A 23,654-nucleotide genomic window follows, 5' to 3' on the forward strand; every position below is an offset into this window, starting at 1 on the left:
ACATTCCACCTTACTGCATAAGCAATCACTCAAAGCAAATCCTCATTCAAGCTGGGCTTATGCCACATGAAAAAAAACAAGCCCCTGGAAAAGCACCAAGTACGGCTTGTGATCTCGTCTGCACCATTTCAGCGAATAAAGTAAAGGAGTTTATTCTGGAACCGCACGTGGGGCCTGTAATTGTCCTGTCACTTATGTTTAAAATGGTATTGAATTGTCGTGCAGAAGCTCTACTGCATCTGAAGCCGAGGTCTGGAATCGCTGCAATGCAGCATGGGTACAGGCGAGTCTGTGACGTTGCCATAAATCAGCTCTGTACCGAGCAAATTATTTTTCTTTCAAAAGTAGATCAATTACTTCCCACTTTATGTTCTGCCACCTACGCACTGGTTTATTGCTGTAGTTTACTTAATGTACTAATAAATGGACAAAGGCAAAAAAAAAGATTTTCCTGCACTGCCACAACAAACTAGATCTTGGACTAAATTGGATTTTAGAATGTGGTGGGAAGGGAAAACTTACCTAAAATCTTTTTGTTTGTTAGATTTTTGAATGATAAGGGAGTCAAGGGTTTTGTGGGCGGGCAGGGAAGTGGAGTTGAGGCCAGGATCAGATCAGCCATAATCGTATTGAATGGCGGAGCAGGCTCGAGGGGCCGAATGGCCTACTCCTTATTTCTTGTAATTTCCTTGAGGTAACAGCTGTTATTTGAGGGAATGGAAGATTCCCTACTTTTGGCATCTAGTATCAGCATCAAGCATTCCCAGGTCTGGGGTTCTAATGGAAGGTCATCGACCTGAAACGTTAGTTATATTTCTCTCTCCACAGATGCTGTCTGACCTGCTGAGTATTTCCAGCATTTTCTATTTTTAGTTCAGATTTCCAGCATCTGCTGCGTTTTGCCTTTGTGCAGGTGTAGCCCATGTTAGATGTTGGCCAGAGCTCCCTCCGCACTGTTCCAACAATATGCCTTAACCCCAATCTCAAAACAGCACTCTCTACTGCACTAGTCTGAAGCTTACCTACCAGCTGTCTTTGTGGACAATTTGAACCCTTGTTATACTGCCCTGAGATTTTCATGCCAGTAGTATTATAGATTCAGTTGAAAAATTCTAATATAATGAAGGCAAAAGATATTTGCTGCGTCTCCATCAAGCCATCAAAAATCTGATGCTTAAGTTGCATTGCACTGACTCAGTGTTACAGCATAAGCTGAACTAATTCCCCCCAAACCAATGGCTTCACAAGATTGTGACGCTTGTTGGATCGGTCCCATTTATTCATCAACACAAAGCCAACCTTTTCTAGCCTGCATTCCACTCAGAATACACCTAGGTGCAGTAATGTGCGTGCATGTTTTTGAGATGCCACGTACATACTCCTGTGAATGTGCATTGATGCTCTGGGTCTTTGGAGTGTACAACCTTGCTGACGCATAGTGAGGCTGCCTTGTTTAAAGCACCTCGCTCACATTGCTGTCCTAGATATAACGAGGCCATTAGGGCCAGATTTTGGGTGGCTCTGCACTGAGAGCCTGTGGCCGCTAGGACTGGGTTGCACCTAACCAACCCTCATCAAATACATTAATGGTCATGCAGTTACCACACACCAATGATGTGTCTGGAAATAGACATAAATGGATAGGGAATTATATCTCATCAGTAGAGAAAGAAATAGAAAGGCAGAGAGAAGGGAAACTAGCTAAAATAGAGAGACCAGGTTGTATAATGAGGACAAAATCAAAGCTAAATTATATTAAAAAAACGGATTGGGGAAAAGGGAAGACAACGTGAGGAAAACTATTTCCTTTTTTTAAAAATTGTGAATTATTTTTCCGCTGTGTTTTTTGCAGCATGAAGTTAATCTGTTCTTCACTGATTTTTTGCTTTAATATTAGGCAACACAAGAGGGACCTGAATTACTGAATCGGAAGTACTGCATTATGACTCTCTAATTACATGAATATAAACATGGATTTAATCATTAGACGTAGAAGATTTATATAGTGGTTATATACATAAAATGCGTACTGTATTTCACGTTATATAATTGCATCACTATTCAATACAAGGGACTCCAAATATACAAATAATCTCATTAATAAGTAAATGTACATCAAGTATTTATAAATCAACTTGTTAAATGCAATTAAAAGCATGAAAGACCAGTTAATTAACCTTTCAATCACCACCACTGCACAACGCAAGCACGAGGAAATACATCCTCGATACATCTTTAGTATTTGATGTGAAAGGGAGAAGTGTAATTGAGAAAGGCAAATTGTGGTTGAAGAGGTTCTGCTTATCATCACTGGAACCTGCCCAGTAAAGTGTGCAAGAATAATCTCCCAGCGTTACTGAAAATAAATGGCAGCTTATATTGTCGGGAATAACCAGAGCTGTAAACTTAGGAGTGCTCAGTGGTTTCTTACTAGTTCTCAGTGAGAAATATGTGCGTTGAAAATTATGACATAAAATTATGGCTTGAAAATTTCCCTCCACTCATACAGGAACAGGAATAGGCCATTCAACCTCTCGAGCCTGTCCCGCCATTTAATTACATTATGGTTGATCTGTATCTTAACTTTATCCACCCTGATTCCATAACCCATAATACCCTTGCCAAAGAAAAATCTATGGGCCCGGATTTGGTCAAACCTTAGTTCCGCCTGTTTTTCAGCGGTCCCCGGGCGGTGCGTGATTTTTTTACCGACCGCTACTGCTGGAGCCGACTGGGTGCAAGTTTCATCCCGGTTTTGTCAACGCGGGCGGGAGGCATTGGCTGGTAGCGGGCGGCAGCAGGAGTTGGGGGTAGGTGCAGGCCTCTCGACTCGTGAAACATCGGAGGCCGTGTACTGCGCATGCGCGAGATTTGGATTTTTTTTTGTCTTTTTTTTGCCTGATGACCTGACTTTTCCCGTGATTGGGGCTGAGGGCTCAACTGCGCGTGCACATAAAATCTCAGAACTGACTTGCACCTGACCGTTACAGAGGGAAGTGATTGAGAGAGAGAGAAGCAAGAGAATCTCATCAGCCATCCACCTTGAAAACCTATCATGAGTGGTAGAAAAGCTGCTATGAAGTCCAATGCAGGGAGGCTCAGAGCTCCCTGGTTTACTCATGATGAGCTGGAGGCACTTGCTCTGAGGTGACCCGAGATGGCTCACCCGAGATGGTCGTGGCAAGCCAGCCCCGCCCCAATATAAACACATTTGGCAAGAGATTGGGGAGGCCGTGTTCGCAGTGGGCACCATGGTTCAGGATGGAAACCAGTGCAGGAAGAGATGGAACGATGTGGTAGTGTAAGCAAGAGTAAGTAAAGATCTTGTTGTTGCACTCCTGTACTACTGAAAAAATAGATGTGGACATTGTGTGTCTGTGTATGTGTGTTTGTGTCTGTGTGTCTGTGTGCGTGTTGCATCTGCAAACTGGATAAAGTTTGCAACTTTTATTTCTGCAGAAGAAAAGAACAGCCAATGCCTCAAAGCCGTGTGGCACGGGAGGGGGCCCACCAGAGGTCATCGAACTGACTGATGTCGAAGAGCGTGCCTTGGCGTGGGTGGGTGACCACCCCCATGCCACCACGCATGGTGGTGCCGATCCTGTGCTACAGCATGGTAAGTTTATCTGAATCACTGGTCTGTGTTATGCTCATGTCATGCACGGTCATGTAATGTGATGTCAAATGCATTTTAAAGTACTGTATGTCGGCCATTTAGGGTGTGGTGATGTAGCCATGACTGTGACACGTCACGGTACTCATGTCAGCAATACCAACCCCCCCATTCCGCTGCTAAACACTGAAGTGTTGTATTGTACTTGCAGGTGATGATTCAGCGAGCACCGACTTAGGCACCCCATCCACCTCTGGCACGCTTAGGTCATGTACAACACCAACACCATCCACCTCGACCTCATCAGGAGCGCGCCCCAGCAGCCCCTTCCGCACTCTCCCTCAAGATCCCCCATAGCCCCCGCATCCAACTCCGCCAGCCACAGAGATGAAAACCAGGAGGAAGAGCAGGGAGGAGGCCCAGTGTTTGTCCCACTCGAGCTCTAGGAGGTGGAAGAGGAGGACTCCACCCTCCTGACATGTGCGCCACCTGTGTGCCCAACATCGATATCGGGCTCTGAGTTTTTGGGCTTCGACTTAGAGGAAGTGGGACCAAACGTTGTGAAGCATAGAAACATAGAAAATAGGTGCAGGAGTAGGCCATTCGGCCCTTCGAGCCTGCACCGCCATTCAATGAGTTCATGGCTGAACATGCAACTTCAGTACCCCCTTCCTGCTTTCTCGCCATACCCCTTGATCCCCCTAGTAGTAAGCACTTCATCTAACTCCCTTTTGAATATATTTAGTGAATTGGCCTCAACTACTTTCTGTGGTAGAGAATTCCACAGGTTCACCACTTTCTGGGTGAAGAAGTTTCTCCTCATCTCGGTCCTAAATGGTTTACCCCTTATCCTTAGACTGTGATTCCTGGTTCTGGACTTCCCCAACATTGGGAACATTCTTCCTGCATCTAACCTGTCTAAACCCGTCAGAATTTTAAACGTTTCTATGAGGTCCCCTCTCATTCTTCTGAACTCCAGTGAATACAAGCCCAGTTGATCCAGTCCTTCTTGATAGGTCAGTCCCGCCATCCCGGGAATCAGTCTGGTGAATCTTCGCTGCACTCCCTCAATAGCAAGAATGTCCTTCCTCAAGTTAGGAGACCAAAACTGTACACAATACTCCAGGTGTGGCCTCACCAAGGCCCTGTACAACTATAGCAACACCTCCCTGCCCCTGTACTCAAATCCCCTCACTATGAAGGCCAACATGCCATTTGCTTTCTTAACCGCCTGCTGTACCTGCATGCCAACCTTCAATGACTGATGTACCATGACACCCAGGTCTCGTTGCACCTCCCCTTTTCCTAATCTGTCACCATTCAGATAATAGTCTGTCTCTCTGTTTTTACCACCAAAGTGGATAACCTCACATTTATCCACATTATACTTCATCTGCCATGCATTTGCCCACTCACCTAACCTATCCAAGTCACTCTGCAGCCTCATAGCATCCTCCTTGCAGCTCACACTGCCACCCAACTTAGTGTCTTCCGCAAATTTGGGGAAACTACATTTAATCCCCTCGACTAAATCATTAATGTACAGTGTAAACAGCTGGGGCCCCAGCACAGAACCTTGCGGCACCCCACTAGTCACTGCCTGCCATTCTGAAAAGTACCCATTTACTCCTACTCTTTGCTTCCTGTCTGACAACCAGTTCTCAATCCATGTCAGCACACTACCCCCAATCCCATGTGCTTTAACTCTGCACATTAATCTCTTGTGTGGGACCTTGTCGAAAGCCTTCTGAAAGTCCAAATATACCAAATCAACTGGTTCTCCCTTGTCCACTCTACCGGAAACATCCTCAAAAAATTCCAGAAGATTTGTCAAGCATGATTTCCCTTTCACAAATCCATGCTGACTTGGACCTATCATGTCACCTCTTTGCAAAGGCGCTGCTATGACATCCTTAATAATTGATTCCATCATTTTACCCACTACTCAGGTCAGGCTGACCGGTCTATAATTCCCTGTTTTCTCTCTCCCTCCTTTTTTAAAAAGTGGGGTTACATTGGCTACCCTCCACTCCAAAGGAACTGATCCAGAGTCAATGGAATGTTGGAAAATGACTGTCAATGCATCCGCTATTTCCAAGGCCACCTCCTTAAGTACTCTGGGATGCAGTCCATCAGGCCCTGGGGATTTATCGGCCTTCAATCCCATCAATTTCCCCAACACAATTCCCGACTAATAAGGATTTCCCTCAGTTCCTCCTCCTTACTAGACCCTCTGACCCCTTTTATATCCAGAAGGTTGTTTGTGTCCTCCTTAGTGAATACCGAACCAAAATACTTGTTCAAGTGGTCTGCCATTTCTTTGTTCCCCGTTATGACGTCCCCTGATTCTGACTGCAGGGGACCTACGTTTGTCTCTACTAACCTTTTTCTCTTTACATATCTATAGAAACTTTTGCAATCCGTATTAATGTTCCCTGCAAGCTTCTTCTCGTACTCCATTTGCCTTGCCCTAATCAAACACTTTGTCCTCCTCTGCTGAGTTCTAAATTTCTCCCAGTCCCCGGAAGCGCAGCACCCATGCTGTTAAAGCCAGCAAGCCGCCTCCACCCAGGTTGATGCAGCAAGGAGATGATGATGCAAGACAGGAAATGGTTCAGCTGCCGAGGACGAGCGTCGACCTAGGGCGAGGCCTCCTGCAGGCCGTGGCTGGGATAGCTGCCAATATCGTCTCGTTTGCAGAGCAGCATACTAACGGTATGTCGCTGCTGATCACCGCGGTGCAGCAAACCGTCGACTCTGTCGATGCCATGTGGCAATCAATGGTCTCGGGCCATGGCATGGAACCTCTCCTCGTGCCATACCAGCCAGGCCGACAGAACCAGAGAGTCCGGAGATGCCAGAGTCTTCCATCTCACCGCCTACATTCTCTCCACGACGAACACGGTGGCAGAGATCCGCGGGCACTGCTGTACCACGTGCTGGTACCGACACGGTGAGGGGCCAGGGTGCAGATCGGCGTGGGGATGGATAACCCATCAAGAGGAGAATGGGGATAACTTGGAGGGGGAGAAGAGAGGTGGTGGGAGTGGGTACAGGGTTGGGTATTGCTGATGTTTGTATATATTGTTCATGTCGTTGTTGCTCTTTAAGATGATTCCTTTTGATGCTAAATGTACAGTTTTTTTGAAATATTGTTACATATTTTGCTTGACATGTTTTCATGTTCTGCCGTTTTTGAATGTTGTACAATTTAATGCAGAGAAATGCTTTTACCACTCTTGGTCAGTGTCTAATTTTTAGATAATGAGAGGTATGTGCTGAGAAACATACAAATGTCCTTTAAATGTAGTGCAGTGTGATATTTTGCCTTACAGTTATGATGCGACTCTTTAATGGGTCCTGACATCACCTCATTTAGCTATGTCAAGTAAAGGTCACCAATCCAGGACGGGTGGCTTTGAATGACAGATAGTTCCAGAACTACTTGGAGGCCAGACATTATGGTTGGCATTTGAGTGTACAGTTTTTGAGGTAACAGATCGCCAAACTCCACCCCTAACATTACATGTTATTCAGTCAAATTTTATATATATATGTATATATATATTTGCATCTTTTGTATTTGAGCCAATATTGTTGTCAGGATCTCATTCTGGCACTTAAGAGAAACTTACAGGATTTTATTATTGGCTGTATACTTTCACATGAGCTCATAACCTCTGGAGACTCACAGGGTGTGACTAAATCTCTTCTGTATGCAGTTGTATCAAGACCCTTATAGCACAAGTCCACGGAGCCTTTACTGTCATTGGGAGCTCATGTCCGCTTTCTACCCCACACTTGCCCTTCAACGGAGCATTTTAACTTCAATGTATCATCTTTTTCTGAGGGTCTAATATTGCTGCAGCGTTTATATCTGACCCGGGATGTACTCTTCTGGACCGATCTGCGCCATTGTCCCTACCGTCCGCTCAAGAGCCAGGTAAGACCACCTTTGTCACAACGGTCTTTCTGGCGGGCGCCAACAGGATCTTACAGGATCCTAAGGGCCAAAATTGCGTTTTTCCCGATTTTTCCATGGGCGGGGAGTATGCATTACCGCCAGCGGTACTTCTCCGATGAATCTCCCACCGGGTGGTAGTTGGGCAGTAGGTCGGTGGCTGTGGGCAGTAGGTTAACCAAACTTGGGCCCTATGAATCTCAGCTTTAAATGTTTCAATTGACCTTGCCTCAACAGCCTTTTGGGGGAGAGAGTTCCAGATTTCCAATGCCCTTTGCGTAAAGAAGTGCTTCACACCTGAACAGCCTAGCTCTAATTTTACTATGCCTGCTTAGTCTGGACTCCCCCACCAGAGGAAATAGTTTCTCTGTATCTACCCTATCAACTCCTTTAATCATCTTAAACAGCTCAATGAGATTACCCCTATACTCGAGGGAATACAAACCTACTTGTAATCAATGGGAGTACATTCCAGTCTGTAATCATTTAAAGAAATCCTGGTCAATTTAACAAAGCCATGTGCACTCACGCGTGATGTCCATGTGGATCCTCTTTGGTCAATACGCCTTCCTTTTCCATCAGCATTTGCCGAAAGGTCCCAACTTTCTGGCGAATCTCTTCCTGCGTATACCTGAAACAGCAACAGGAGATCAAATTCGTGAGTATACAGGATAATAATCAGCACGGAAAAGGGAAAGCTAGAAGATGACTTCACAATAAGAGTAGAAGAAGCAGGCACAGGTTCAAAGCAATACAATGTAGGACTTATATTCATCACCATCATAGGCAGTCCCTTGAAATCGAGGAAGACTTGTTTCCGCTCTAAAAATTGAGTCCTTAGGTGGCTGAACAGTCCAATACAAGAACCACTGCCCGCTGTCAAAGCTGGGACAGATAGTCGTTGAGGGAAAGGGTGGGTGGGAATGATTTGCCGCACGCTCTTTCCGCTGCCTGCGCTTGATTTCTGCATGCTCTCGGCGATGAGACTCGAAGTCTCTTCGGAAGTTCTTGTTCACACTGGGAGTGATCGACACCTGGAATGGGCTCTTGAATAGAGCATGGAGGCACAAACCCTGGAATCATTTAAGAACCAATTGGATGCTGCAATGTGGGGAACTTGAGGGCCATTCATTTCAGGATGGATGAACCAAAATGGGCTCTGTCGAAACCATCTTGTGACCTTGTGAAATGAGTTTCTCCTAAGAACATAAGAAATAGGAGCAGGAGTAGGATATTTGGCCCCTGGAGCCTGCTCCTCCATTCAATAAGATCATGGCTGATCTGATCTTGGCCTCAGCTCCACTTCCCTGCTCGCTCCCCATAACCCTCGACTCCCTCATCGCTCAAAAATCTGTCTACCTCCACCTTAAATATATTCAATGACCCAGCCTCGCAGCTCTCTGGGGTAGAGAATTCCACAGATTCACGGCCCTCTGAGAGAAGAAATTCCTCCATATCGCTGTTTTAACTGGACAACCCCTTATTCTTAATTTAGCTGCTTGTATGACACACCAAAGAAATAAAGAACTGCGCTAGAAATAATTTCAGCAGTTTATTTACTTTATTTTAAAAATAAGGCACTATTCCCTGCCTTTAATAAAAGTTGCTTTTTTAAATTGAATTCCTGATACTAATATATGTTAATCTGCGCCGTATTTATTTTGTTCCCTGTATAGTGCTAAAACTGGCCTCTTGGGCAGTGAAAATTGAAAATAAGCTTTCAAGCTTAACTAGGATATACCTTGTATGAATAACAATAAATACGGTATATAGTAATATATTTGCACTAATAAGATTATGAACTGCGTCTGATGCAGCCTTTATGTGTGCAAGTCATTTTCAACACAGGTTTCTCCATCATGGGCCAGGGATTTCCAACCCCAGTCCACAAAATGTGTGTGTGAGCAGGTGATACATCATGGGACTTGTAACTTTACCCTATCCCTATGGAACCACATCATCCAGAATGTTACTATGACAACAACCAGGAAAAAAATTCACTAACACCAATGAGGTATAAGGAACAGGAAAAAAACATCAAAACACACTTTTCAGCATTTTATACAGCGTGAAGTAGCAAATAAACATTTGGAGCTAATGCTGTTTGGGATGAATTTTTAAATGTAATTTTGGGGGACTGATTATGTACGCCTGAGCTGGAGCAAGATGTTTAGCGAGCACTTTACGTGCCCCCTGAAGATGTCGCTGACTTCGCCCGGCACATTCAGGGGACGAATCCCAATTTAGGGTAGCGGAGATGGGGCGCCACGGGTTACCGCCACCGCTAAACTCCCGCCGAATTTAGCGGGAGTCGTTAGCGCCGCCACACCCGGTCGCAAAGTCCGGGTGCCAACCGGAGGCACAAATGACTCAAAATTCTAGGCCTTTGAATTCAGTTGAAAAATCTGGAAATAAAAAGGCCGCATCAGTAAAAGCGATCATGAAGCTGTCAGATTTTGGGATTGACGTTTAACTGCCCTCTGAAGCGGCCAAGCAAGCCACTCAGTTGTATCAAACCTCAGGGCAACAATGGATGGGCAATAAATGACATGGCCATGCCAGTGACGCCCACATCCCGAGAATGAATAATAAAACAAAACATGACAGACGACCAGCCATTCAAGGTATTGGTCCCTGGAGGATTAATGGGACCTCCCTCCTGCTGCACCAACCACAGCAGCAGCAAAAACGGCAATCCACGTGGGAGAATAAACTCTCTTTTATATTCAAGTCAATAACCAAGAAAAAGGAGGGAGGAAGGAAAGACAAGTAAATAAATGAATTCATAGAGAATACAGCAAATCCACAATCAGAGGTGCAAAAGAATAAAGAATACTTTGTGATGTAAATAACTAAGGATAAGAGGTTTCGAGCAGGGAAAAAAATAAATGAAATAAGATGGTAGGTAACTAACATTGTAAATGATATCTGCGAGGTCTATCTCCTTAGTAAGTGGCAGAATATTGTTATTGTGACAGTCAGGTTACTCAGTAAAGTTGCTGTATTATAGTCTTGGATTTAACACACTCCCACCAGGCATTACACCTCAAGCGTGGTCATTCAACCTCAGAGCATCACTGTTCAAATGCAGGTGTCGTCTCAACACAGGCACTAGTAAATCCCTGCAACTATTTTAAGTTATTATTAGAACAATGTGGTACAAATAATTTTAGATTCTTGGGGTCCTGAAGGCCATTCTTACCGAAGGCTACATCACCTGCAGATTGGACAAGCTGCCTGTTGTAGGCATTAGGCACCTGCTAAATATATCAAAACACTAGGCATTAGGCACCTGCTGAATATATCTAAACTCATATAAGTTTAAAGCGGCCACATATAAAATGGCTGCCCAAGTGTGATGGGAACCCCGTTAGTCAAATAATGAACTGGGGCTGACCGAGCAATGACCGAGCAATGACCCTGTAAGGCCCACTACCAGGAATGCCTTGGATACAAGATAATTATAATGAACCAGTGATTTCACACAGCCGAAGCCCGAGGAAGAGAGATAAGGGGAGAACCTGCCTCACATAACGAGGTCATTAATCAGCCCGAGCTGACAAAAACCGAACATGCAGTTCCTAAGGTATCAGGGGAATTCTATTGGGTTAAAGAAACCTATATGTAATCTATAATCGTTATGATTGGATTGTGTCCAGCCGAAGTGGGCTGAGTAACTGTAAAGAACTATTGTAAAACATATAAATATCGATGAGTTTCTTTGTTCGGCGGAGTGAAGTGCCTGGATCCAGTCCTGAGGCTTCCTCCCCGCTAGCGTTAATAAAGGCCGCATTGGCGTTGGAACCGACTCTGAGTGTTGAGTGATTCTTCTGAGAAAACATTCACGCTAACACTGCCAAAGTTCAGAAACTTCAGCATCTCCTTGGTATCTGGGTCCACCCCAATCACCTCCTGGTCCAGAGCAGAGACCTCTGGGACATAATTGTCCCTCCTCTCTCGTTCCTCTTCCTGCAGTTTGATGGAGACACCTCGGGCAGGCCCCCGCTGGATACGCTTCATTAAATGTGTCACGTACCCCTGCAACTGCGTTTCCTTCAAGATGCCGCTCTCTCCCAAGGCCCTGGGACACTGGTTCTAGTGCGTCCCGACCAGTTTTCTGGGCTTGGTTTTGTCATTCATTTATCCCCTCACTATTAAAATTAAGCCCATCAAGCAAGCTAATGGCTCCTCTTCACTCCCCAACTTATAACTCAATATTTTTTAATCTGGTTTTTACCAATTTGCCATCTCTTTGCTAATTTGTCTTTTTTGTCAATATATACGTTAGGAGTCTTTTCTTTCCTCCCAAATACGCCAGGTCTGATCATCCCACAGAAAAACAAATCTCACAGAAGTTCCCAGAAATTAAAGCAGCGGCAGGAATTGTGCGAGAGTCGTCGAGGTAACTACCGCAATATGGGATGGTGGCCGCCCCTCCCCCCAGAAACTGCTGTGGCACAAATGATCTGTCACGGGTCAACGGTGCATTCCGACTGAAAGGCTCATTATCTGTGATGTACTGATATGCAGGGCAAAGGAGCAATCTGGGGAATACGATAGAGATAGGATTGTATCTAATTTTTCTTCATGATAAAATTATAATCTATTGGAAAATATAATTTCATCGGCAGCTGGGCCCCATATATTAAATTCATCCAAGTAGAGTCACAGCAACACACAGCAAAATTTGCCCCTGGGTTTAATGAGCGCTGTGGCTGGGCGAATCTTCAGAAGTGGTTAAAACTAAACAATCTGTTCTCTTGATGTGGCAACTAAAATTACCAGAGTATGATTGTGGCATCTTCTTTTAAACTAATTTACCAAATTAACTTTTTTGCTAATGTAGCAAGTTGGTTTCAAGCCAGACTCCATCTTCCTTTGGATTCTATGATGTTCAGCACAGCAGTCGCTTTCTCAGTTATTATCACATTGACAGTCGCCTGATACGTTTACCATCCATTCTTTTTATGGCAGGCTATGTATCTACTGAGACAAAGCTTTATAAATCCCCATTGAGCCTCATGGGCCCGTCATCTGACTTTGCTAAAGATTAAATGATCACGGAAAGGTTAAAGTGTGTCAGTACACAGGAAGGATTCTTCAACACTTAACAGAGGCCAGTGGATTCATCGTTTAATGTACACGGGTGGTTTCACTGGCTAGATTTTCAAATTTGATGAGAAAATGTACAAACATTGAGTATGTCATGGAATTTCAGTTCATGCCAGCAGTTCATTATTATTTTTAACAGATTACAGTAAAACCATTCGTGCCGGATTGCAGTCTTTCAGTACTGAATAGCATTACGCTACAGTGTGTTCACAAAATATAACTGTTCCAATGAAAATATAGTGACAATTTGTACAGACCTCCTACTTGTTCACTGGTCTGATTATGCAGTGATGTAATGTGCAATGTGTCTTGTGGGGGTGGGGGAGAGAATAATTTAAAGAAAAATGGCCAGATTTTTGTTTTATTGTTTCTGTGCGTGATGCACATGTAATAAACTATGTCAAGCAAGAGGGCAGTCAGAGATAAAACTAGTGCAAGTCGTTAAACGATAGTGGGCAGTTTCTATAGCAACTGATTGTAAGGAGATTATTCCAAATAAATTAATGGATGACTAGGGCTTATTTTTCTGTTACGTTGCATTATCAAACATCAATATGAATATTAAAATTGTATTATAATGCTAAAAATATAGAAGAATCTGCTTTGATAGCAGATTTACAGCAATTGATTTTGAGAATGGAAGTAATAGCTCTATGTGCTTCTACTAAAGAGAGATGAAAGCCATACAGCATTATAAAGAAGATGTGCGTTTATGTGGCGCCTTTCACAATCTCAGGGTGTCCCAAAGCACTTTACAGCCAATAAAATATTTTGAAGTGTAGTCACTGTTTTAATGAAGGAAACACAGCTTCCAATTTGCGAACAGCAGGGTCCCACAAACAGCAATGTGACAATAACCAGATAATCTGTTTCTTTTTCATTGATGTCGGTTGAGGAATAAATATTGGCCAGGCCATTGGGGAGAACTCCCCTGCTCTTCGCCAAATAGTGCCGTGGAATTTTTTACATCCACTTGAGAAGGGAGACGAGGCCTTGGTTTAACGTCTCATCCGAAAGTTGCCACCTCCAACCGTGCAGCACTCCCTCGGCACTGAACTGCACTGTCAGCATAGGATTTGTGCGCAGGTCTCTGGAGTGGGGCTTGAACCTACAACCTTCTGACTCAGAGGTTACATCTCGAAAGATCTCGGGGTGGGGGGGTTAAGTATAGGATACGAATTTAGGAATAGGAATTTACGCCATTTAGCCCAGGAGTCTATTCCCCATTCCGTTAGATCATGTGCGATTTACCCGTCTTAAGATACAGCTCAGGAGTCGTGTAACTATAACTTCAGTTGGATCAATGCCGCATGAAGCTTTCAAAATATAACAATATATTGTGCAACTAATCCCACAAGATGGTAAGTGGGCACTTTTTATTGCAGCGTGATAGCAACATTTTATCCCTCTCACTTCAATATCCATTTAAAAACCAATAGTGGAATGGCCAGACTCTGTGAAACTGTTCCATTCACAGTTTATTTTTAGTAAGTGCCCATAAGAAACACTCAGGGATTACGCTGCCAGTTACATTACAACAGTGACTATACTTCAAAAGTACTTAATTGGCTGCAAAACCCTTTGGGATGACCTGATGTGCTGAGAGGCGCTATACAAACGCAAGTTCTTTCATTTTTCCTTCTACCATGCTAGCACATTTTTATATTGTGATGTATGCACCGGTGAGTATGCTCACAGGTTTGTAGAGCTGTTGAAGGAGGTTGTTCAGCCCGACTGTCTGCCTCTCTTCCGCGGGACCGGAGGGACTGGAGTGCATCATCACCCCCTTGTTTGAAAATGTTTAGAGTGTGCCCCGCCTTTAATCAGGGGGCACCTGATTAATGTTGTCTACAAAATAGTTGTAGAGCTGTTGAGTTGTGATTTGGCTTAGCCAGTCACGTGATGTTGTCAAGACGCAATAAAACCCCAGCCAGTTGGGTTTGGGGGATCCACGATGAGGCAGGTGGTTGTGAGCCTGGTGGATGAACTGATAATGTGCGAAGTCATTGTTAAACCTTTGCTAATAAACCAACTAGTTCTGAATAGCAATGTGTTGCTATGAATTCTTAAGCAAAGAATCCATGAAGCAAATACATTACAAATATGGAAGTTTATTTATCAGGTGAGAGAGAAAGCTTTCCTTCTTCGTTATGCTTGTCAGAATAACACTATCCAAAAGAGTGTGGTTGTATTTCAGGGTGAACCATCCTTGACTCTATGAGTGGGATGGTTCTCTGAGTGAAGGGCCATGGTTCGGTGATGTGCTCATCTAATGAGTCTACAACCAGCCTGTGGCTGTGAACTGTTAAGAGTATCACATTCCATAAGCGAAGCGCCAGCCTGATCTTCAAGCGAGATAATCCATTGGATCCCATGAGCCCGATGCTGCTCTATATTCTGTAAGTGAACACCTTGCTGCCTATCAACCTCTATTCCCCGTAATGTGAATGTCACATTTCACTCACAAATGAAGACCGGCCTGATCTCTAGGCATTTGGACAGCCACAGTTTTCCATTTCATGCTAATTTTAGGTTTTTCTGTCAAGCTGCTGGGCCGAAGCTCGCCAACAATGCAGCAAACTGTCTGCCGACAATTGCGCAAGGTCAACTCATTTCAATAATTATTCATAGCTGCCTGTGTAGCTTTGTCCCCGTGCAGGAAGTCAACCTATGTGCAAAATCTGATCAGTATCTCAAAATTAAAGGGAAAGGCTTCACGTGGAGGCGGGTGCTGCATATGGGGAACACACATGAATGCATTTTACATATTGGTCAGCCTTTGTCAAGCGGAGAGGGGATAGTCAAAGTCAACCCAACGCAGAGGCATCAAACACAATCTGTGGGCATGGAGCAATACATCCTGTTTGATGGCTGGAAAAATGGACATGAGTGCAAGCTTCCTCTCCAGAGGACAACAGTAAACCATTCCTGGTTATAGGTGATGAGCAGCTCAATGCCGTGTACTTGGGAATATAAGATGGCACCCAGTAAAGTAAGACTGCCTAACTGTGTCATAAAGTGTCACCTATCAAGTGGTTCTGTGTTTACTTGCTGCCATAGCCAAGCCTTCTGACAACCTTACAGTTTTTAAAAATTGCATCTTTTACATACCCATATTTCAGTTACTTCATGATGCAAGATACAATTAAAAGCAATGCCACACTCATCATTAAAAGGCATCACGCATCAAGTCATTGGGCTGGATTTCCGCTGCTGTCTGTCTCTGTTTTTGGCCCAGAGGGGTGGCAATGGCGATGGTGAGCTCTTCTGGACAGGCGGCCATCTTCCAGCGCCCTGCCGGGGTTTTCGGGGCCGGTTTCTGCAGGGCATTACTGCCCAGAAAAGGCGAGCCGGTGTGCAACGTCCCTAGTTGTGACACCGGCTCGATTTTTGAGTCTCACCTGGCCCGTAGCACGTCCTGGTGGGAACGCCTGTGAAAGCTGGCATTCCGAGCTGTAGCGGGTACAGCGAGGTAAGTAATACCGACCTCAGGTAAGTGTGATTGTATTTTCCTCTTTTTTTTGTGATTTATGTTGTGGTGACGTGGGCTATGTATTGGGAATGTTTTTGGTGGTTTTCTTTCAGGTTTTCTTTTCTCCCCAGGCGTCTCTCAGAGCGCTCCCAGGCCGGCTGTTTAGCTCGGGATTTTCACATGCTCAACCGGCCGAGCGCCCAAAGAGAGGTGTGCAACGCCTCCCATAGCGCTCCGCCTCAGGGCCCAACTGCCCAATTTTGCTGACTGAGGCGCAAACTATTCCCGGGCGCAAACTTTACTTCCCCGCCGTCATTACTGCCCCGAAATCAGCAAAGCTGAAAATCCAGCCCATGATAATACAGCACGGCGGGTATATGGCCGCATTGTGACTTGATGGACGGAAAATTTCATTACCTCGTCGTCAGTCATAAACATGATATTCTACATTTCCAATTGAGGGACATCTCCAGCGAGCAGGGCACTACCACACTCCAGAGATGCATTCTCACCCCAGACATTTTTCCTTGCCCCAGAGTAATTTACAGGCAGGAGGTGTGCTCCCAGACCTTCACCAGGGAATTCTGTCAAAATCGGGGCAAAATCAGTAGGAGGAGGTCAGGGAGACCTGCCTAGAAGTACTAACACCGGGTGTAGTTCACACACATTGCATCGTCGCTATAGGTGAAAGAGTGAATTGTTTGCTGCACCAGGAATGTAACCAAGAATACCAAGGCGTCAATAAATGCAGAGAGCGCAGTAACTGTGGATACAGATGAGCCAAATAGGACCTTCTGTAGTGTAGTAGTTACTGCGCGGCCTCACACATGAAAGGTCACAAAACCAGGTGTAAGCATTACTTCTAGTTCATTGTATGTGAATGATATTTTGTTCGGAGTCTGTTTAGCCCAGGAGCTAGTTGTCTACATGTGGTACCTTCCAACAGCAAGAGACGCTCTGTGGACTGGATTTATAATTTCCCACCCACCAGGAACGGGAGGGGGTAGACCTCGAGGAGAAGTTGTGATCCGGCGGGGGTGGAGGGGGCGGAGCGGAGTGTGTTCTGGTCCCTGAATATGGAGGGAATTGTGTTCCGGGGGGGGAATTGTGTTGCCCGGGGGAGGGGTAAGATCTGCAACTTGGGGGTGGGGGGGGAGAGGGGGCAATTGTGTTGCCCGGGGTTCTGATCCCCGACCCTGGGGGGGGTGTGCTGATGCTGTTTGAGCTTGGGGGGGGGGCCCTGAGGAAGCAGTCCTGCTCCTCTCGGCCCACAAGGATTGTTCCCCGAGGCTGATGCAGCCTCGATGCAGCTACCAGAATCCCGAGGCCTGGGATCTGAGGCCGCCTGCAGTAAAACCTGCACAGCGGGTTCAAGTAGAGGTTTCAGGCCACATTTAAAATGCCAACCTGCTTCCTGGCAGCAGGTGGGCTGCCCACCTGAGTAAAAGATGAAAGTGGGTGGGTTGGGGTCGGGCTTGAGATTTTTAAAACTTCCCCCGCCTCAAAACCATCCGTTTTTATCATGTGAAAACTCCCCCGTGTGTCGATGATGTGATCCCAGCAGTTCAGGCGCCCATTCTGGTCAATAGTCTGACTTTTCAGCTGCACCAGTTGGGAGTCACTTTTAATGAGGAATTCGGAGGTAAACACTGAAAACTGCTCCTAATTTCCAACCATTTGCTTTCTGAGCAGTGCCATGTCTTGGAAAACAGCTGGTTTTGAGTGGCTGAAGTTTTGTTTGTCCTTCAAAACTGACATCTTTTGGTCTGGCACCGAAAGTGGAGGAGAGATTGCGACTGAGCATCCAAGGAAGGAGCTGGGAGTCTCAGTGGCCAAGTTCAGATGAAGAGCAGCCAAGCATTTAGGAAAGAAAAGCGCTGCGGGGGGTGGGGGGGTGAAACATTTTATTTTGAAGCGTCTCTACAGGAGTTGTTCAGGTAGACATCCTCGGTGTGAGACCTCAGGATGCATTGAGTGGCTCGTTACATGAAATTGATTAAAAAAAACCTTTGCTTAAGGTGGAACTGCGATGTTCTCTGCGCATGGTTTAGTTTGTGTAGTGCGTGGCCTTGTTGTACAGTAGGTTATTGGTGATATCTGAAGCCTGGGTGTGAGTTGAATATTCGTACCTCATGTACAGATGTAGGACCGGTGAGGGCGGGAATGTGGCTTGTTCCCACTGGAGAGGCTGCAACTCGGGCCGGAACCCAAATCCACAGGGTTTGCATCTCACATAATAGTTGCTGGAAATTTTGCTCTGGGGGAGGCCAGGCCTCTTAGGCTTGGCTTTATTACATCATTGGAGCGTTTTGAAGGGAGGGAGATGTCTGGGGTCGTTCCCAGACTGCCTTGAGAATTCTGTTCTGGTCACCCTCTGATAGACCCAGTGGCGAGCAGGTACAGGATATTGCATCTCCTGAAGACCTCAATGTTAAAAGAAATCCCAGAGGGGTTGAATCTTTGGGCTGATGAGGGTCTGGGGCTCTTTTGAGTTCAGCCATCTAATCGGGATGGGTGACTCTTTTTATACCTCTACAGGCGGGGACACCCAACCCATGTGTGTAAATCACACTCCAACGATTTGGCAAGGGACTAACAGCTAACTAAAAGTCTATGTCCCACTCCTATGCACACCCGTCCCCTTACAAGGATCTGTAAATTTTGAGTCCTTAGTTGCATGATGCCCCTTTATGGAACGGGTATACAAGTTACAAAGGAGCCTCTCTACTGCAGTAGATAATGTTGCATAATAGAGCATAAGCATATGTGCAAATTGACTTCATGGTGAGTGTTGTCCAAGCTTACTTGAGATAATAATGACACAGTGACGTGAATCACACATCAAGTGCTATGGATGCAGCACATTTTGTCCAGCCATGCTATATCTGGATGACCTTCAGTTGCTGCTCTGCAGGGTGGCTATGAGCAACAGTTAATAGTTTCTGCTCAATGGAGAAACACCTATGTCAAAGGCATTTTGTTCTGTCTTCAGCTTCGAGACTCTAGTTAGCCAATGACACGCCATGTAAGGATTTCAGGTTTCACAGGAACAAAATTCTAATAAAAATCCTAACATTCAACGTAATGAAAGGAATGCAGTATCCTTTGCTGTAAGCCCTTATTCCAGGCTGTTTGTTACTTGTATATTGCATTTGATTTGTCGGATTTTTAAAAAGTTAGTCAACTTCTCTGACATTTGCAGGCTGGCTCTGATGTTTAATATTGCACTATCAAAGCAATGAAGTCGTGGTGCCGTGGAAAGTGCTCCTGGGCCACGGTCCAATTATAATATTAAATGAGTTGAGGAGAATATCACACCGGCTGCTGTGAAAGCTTTAGCATTGGCGGTGCAGTACAAAAGGTTGGTGATCTAAAACAAGACAGAAAGGTGAGGTATTTATATAGCACCTTTAATGTAGTAAAACATTCTAAGGCACTTCGCAGGAGAATTTTAAGATAAAACAAATACATGTGACACTGAGCCACATAAGAAGAAATTCCGGCAGATGACAAAAACTTAGTCAAAGAGGTAGGTTTTAAGGAGCATCTTAAAGAAGGAAAGAAAGGTAGAGAGGCGGAGAGGTTTGGGAGGGAGTTCCAGAGTTTGGGGCCTAGGCAACAGAAGGCACGGCCACCAATGGTTGAGCAATTATAATCAAGAGGGCAGAATTAGAGGAGCGCAGACATCTCAGGGGGTTGTGAGGCTGAAAAGATTAGAGAGATAGGGAGGGGCGAGGCCATAGAGGGATTTGTAAACGAGGATGAGAATTTTGAAATCGAGGCTTTGCTTAACCAGGAGCCAATGTCGGTCGGCGAGCACAGGGGTGATGGGTGAGTGGGACTTGGTGCGAATTAGGACATGGCACAGCCGAGTTTTGGATCACCTCAAGTTTACGTAGGGTAGAATGTGGGAGGCAGGCCAGGAGTGCGTTGAATAGTCAAGTAAGAAATTCCATCATACTCTTCACTGAAAAGCACGGCCACTTTCGACACTAAATTAGGCCCCCTACACTCATGGCTGCTTACTTACCCGAGCAAACGGTTAATATTTTTAAAGTGATAGTCTAAAACCTTCTTGGGCTCACACCATTCTGATCTAATAAAGTTGTTATTGAGGGTCCATTCTGCAGTCGACATTTGTGGACAGTTGGCAGCTTAATTGTCCTCTCGGACTCATCTGAGCGACAATCAATTTACTTCAAATGGGCAAATGAGAAATTGAAATTGAAAATCAAAATTATTTGCCTATCCCGATTACATCCAATTTTTATTCCCATTCATGTACCATTTTTGCTGTAGATTTAATATAGATTTGTTTTATCTCCCTGTTGCCACTTTACAAACCCACATCCCCTGCCAATCAGCCATCACTCATCCTTGCAATTCCCATCATTCAGGGGGTAGGATACTGTGGGAGGCACAATCCCCTACTGCTACCATCAATACTGTGCTGACAGGCAACACGAGGCAGGGTTCAAGCAGGATGTCTCATATTCCGTCTCAGTATAAATAGCTTTTAAGATCAAATGAAAGGTGGGAAATAAGCTCTTTTTTTAAAAAACAGGAGGAAAACAATCTATATATTTTTGAACGAATGTATTTGCACCATAGTCTCTCAGAGGCAGGCTCGTTCTGTTATCACATCCTCTAGGGTGTTGTAGTTTAGCTCACAACTTCCTCCACTTCAGCTTTAGTGGCAGATGTAATTTATTGCCCAATGACCAGCCCATGGAAAGAGGTCAGCCGAGAACAAGAGGTACATATGTAGTGTATATGGATCTTAGCAAGGCTTTTGATAAGGTCCCACATGGCAGACTGGTCCCAAAAGTAAAAGCCCATGGGATCCAGGGCAAAGTGGCAGGTTGCATCTAAAATTGGCTCAGAGGCAGGAAGCAACGATGGGTGTTTTTGTGACTGGAAGGCTGTTTTTAGTGGGGTTCCGCAGGGCTCAGTACTCAGTCCCTTGCTTTTTGTGGTATATATCAATGATTTAAACTTGAAAGTAGGGGGTATGATTCAGAAGTTTGCAGATGATACATAAATTGGCCGTGTGGTTGATGATGAAGAAGAAAGCTGTAGACTGCAGGAAGATATCAATGGACTGGTCAGGTGGGCAGAACAATGGCAAATGGAATTCAATCCAGAGAAGTGTGAGGTAATGCATTTGGCGAGGGCTAACAAGGCAATATACACATTAAATGATAGGACACTGAGAAGTGTGGAGGAACAAAGGGACCTTGGAGTGAATGTCCACAGATCCCTGAAGGCAGCAGGCCAGGTGGATAAGGTGATTAAGAAGGCATATGGAATATTTGCCTTTATTAGCCAAGGCATAGAATACAAGAGCCACAGCTAGAGTACTGCGTGCAGCTCTGGTCACCACATTACAGGAAAGATGTGATTGCACTTGAGAGGGTACAGAGGAGCTTTACGAGGATGTTGCGTGGACTGGAAATATTTAGCTAGGAGGAAAGATTGGATAGGCTGGATTTATTTTCTTTGGAACAGAGGAGGCTGAGGGGAGACCTTATTGAGGTGTATAAAATTATGAGGGGCCTCGATAGATTGGATAGGAAGGACCTATTCCCCTTAGCAGAAGGGTCAACAACCAGTGGACATAGATTTAAAGTAATTGGTAGGAGGTTTAGAGGGGATTTGAGGAGAAATTTCTTCACCCAGAGGGTGGAAGGGGTCTGGAACTCACTGCCTGAAAGGGTGGTAGAAACAGAAACCCTCACCATGTTTAAAAATATTTGGATGGGCTCCTGAAGTTCACCTACATGGCTATAGACCAAGAGCTGGAAAGTGGGATTAGGTTGGATAGCTCTTTGTCGGCCGGCGCGGACACGATGGGTCGAAATGGCCTCCTTCCTGGCTGTAGATTTCTATGATTCTATGACACAAGTGCAATTTGTATACCGTACCCATATTGAAAATTGCATATTATATTATACATTACAAATAAATGTAATACATTATAAATAGCAATTCTACATTGACATCAGTAACTAATGACTATCTTTCCTTTGCAGCGAACTTGTTCCCTCGCTTCTTGACATCTTCTCCAGATCACTATTTCACCGGGGACAGTAGAATGGACTGCCTGTGACAATGATGTCTGTGCTCATACCCAGGCCAGAAAGGTCTCGGTCAGTTTCTTGTGCCTCAAAACTGAGGGGGTGAAATTCCCCTGTTGTGTACCTCCCATTAATGCCTCCAGGGGGCGCAACCCTGTTTTTGCCCCGGGGGGGGGGGGGGGGGGCGCTACTGACTCCCGTGTAATTGCGTGGGAGGTAGCGGAGGTGCTAACACAGTAACACTGCGCCCCGCTATTAGCGTCCAGGCTGCCGCACAACCACCGATAATGCCATCGCTGTGCGCGGCGACTCCTTTCCGTCCCACAGCGGAAAATTGGCCAGCGCCTCGCAAGGCTGTGGCGAGCAGTGTCAATGCCAGCCTCATAGGTCATGAACCGGGCCGACTCCGCTCCTGGAGCGGCATTTAACGGGGAGGTGCGCTGCACTGCGCTACCATTTTCTTGTATTGGCCGACTCACCGGTCGGCCCATCTTGCTGCTCTGTGGCGTGGTCCGGGCCGTCATCGTGTAGCCCGGTGCTCTAGTTGGGTGCCGGGCTGTGGCCACAGCACCATGCCACTCTGGTGGCCCAGTGGAGATCATCAGAGGCCCTGCAGAGTGCGCAGCGGCCCTCCCCTTTAACGGAAGAGGCAATGAAACGCGAAGTGATAATTGTTAAAGCAATTCTTATTTTTCCTTTCTGTCTCTTTTTTTTCTCTCTCTTAATCCAATCTTTCTTGTATTCGCTCTGCTCACTGTTTTTTTCTCAATCCTTAAATCTCACTGGTTAAGGAGATACACTGAGGTCCCATCGTTCACTGAGGTCCCATCGCCCATCGCTCACTGAGGTCCCATCGCTCACTGAGGTCCCATCGCCCATCGCTCACTGAGGTCCCATCGGCCATCGCTCACTGAGGTCCCATCGCTCACTGAGGTCCCATCGCTCACTGAGGTCCCATCGGCCATCGCTCACTGAGGTCCCATCGCTCACTGAGGTCCCATCGGCCATCGCTCACTGAGGTCCCATCGCTCACTGAGGTCCCATCGTTCACTGAAGTCCCATCGGCCATCGCTCACTGAGGTCCCATCGCTCACTGAGGTCCCATCGTTCACTGAGGTCCCGTCGCTCACTGAGGTCCCATCGCTCACTGAGGTCCCATCGGCCATCGCTCACTGAGGTCCCATCGCTCACTGAGGTCCCATCGTTCACTGAGGTCCCGTCGCTCACTGAGGTCCCATCGCCCATCGCTCACTGAGGTCCCATCGCTCACTTAGGTCCCAGCGCTCACTGAGGTCCCATCGCCCACTGAGGTCCCATCGCTCACTGAGGTCCCATCGGCCATCGCTCACTGAGGTCCCATCGCTCACTGAGGTCCCATCGGCCATCGCTCACTGAGGTCCCATCGCTCACTGAGGTCCC

The 23,654-nt window shown here is 45.7% G+C and overlaps 1 protein-coding gene across 5 annotated transcripts in view; it reads right to left on the minus strand.

Annotated features, from left to right (window-relative positions):
* Positions 1 to 23,654, minus strand: part of LOC139226519 (serine/arginine repetitive matrix protein 3-like) — a 1,009,807-nt gene that overhangs the window by 202,650 nt on the left and 783,503 nt on the right. For all 5 annotated transcript variants that reach the window (XR_011587274.1, XR_011587275.1, XM_070857353.1 and 2 more), the window contains one exon: positions 8,104 to 8,205. Coding sequence is in view for 3 of the 5 variants with exons in the window: in XM_070857353.1 (XP_070713454.1) it covers positions 8,104 to 8,205 (102 nt within the window). In the remaining 2 variants the exon portion in view is untranslated. The remainder of the gene's footprint in view (positions 1 to 8,103; positions 8,206 to 23,654) is intronic.

The sequence above is a fragment of the Pristiophorus japonicus genome, chromosome 16 (genome assembly GCF_044704955.1).
Source record: "Pristiophorus japonicus isolate sPriJap1 chromosome 16, sPriJap1.hap1, whole genome shotgun sequence".
Classification (NCBI taxonomy): domain Eukaryota; kingdom Metazoa; phylum Chordata; class Chondrichthyes; family Pristiophoridae; genus Pristiophorus; species Pristiophorus japonicus.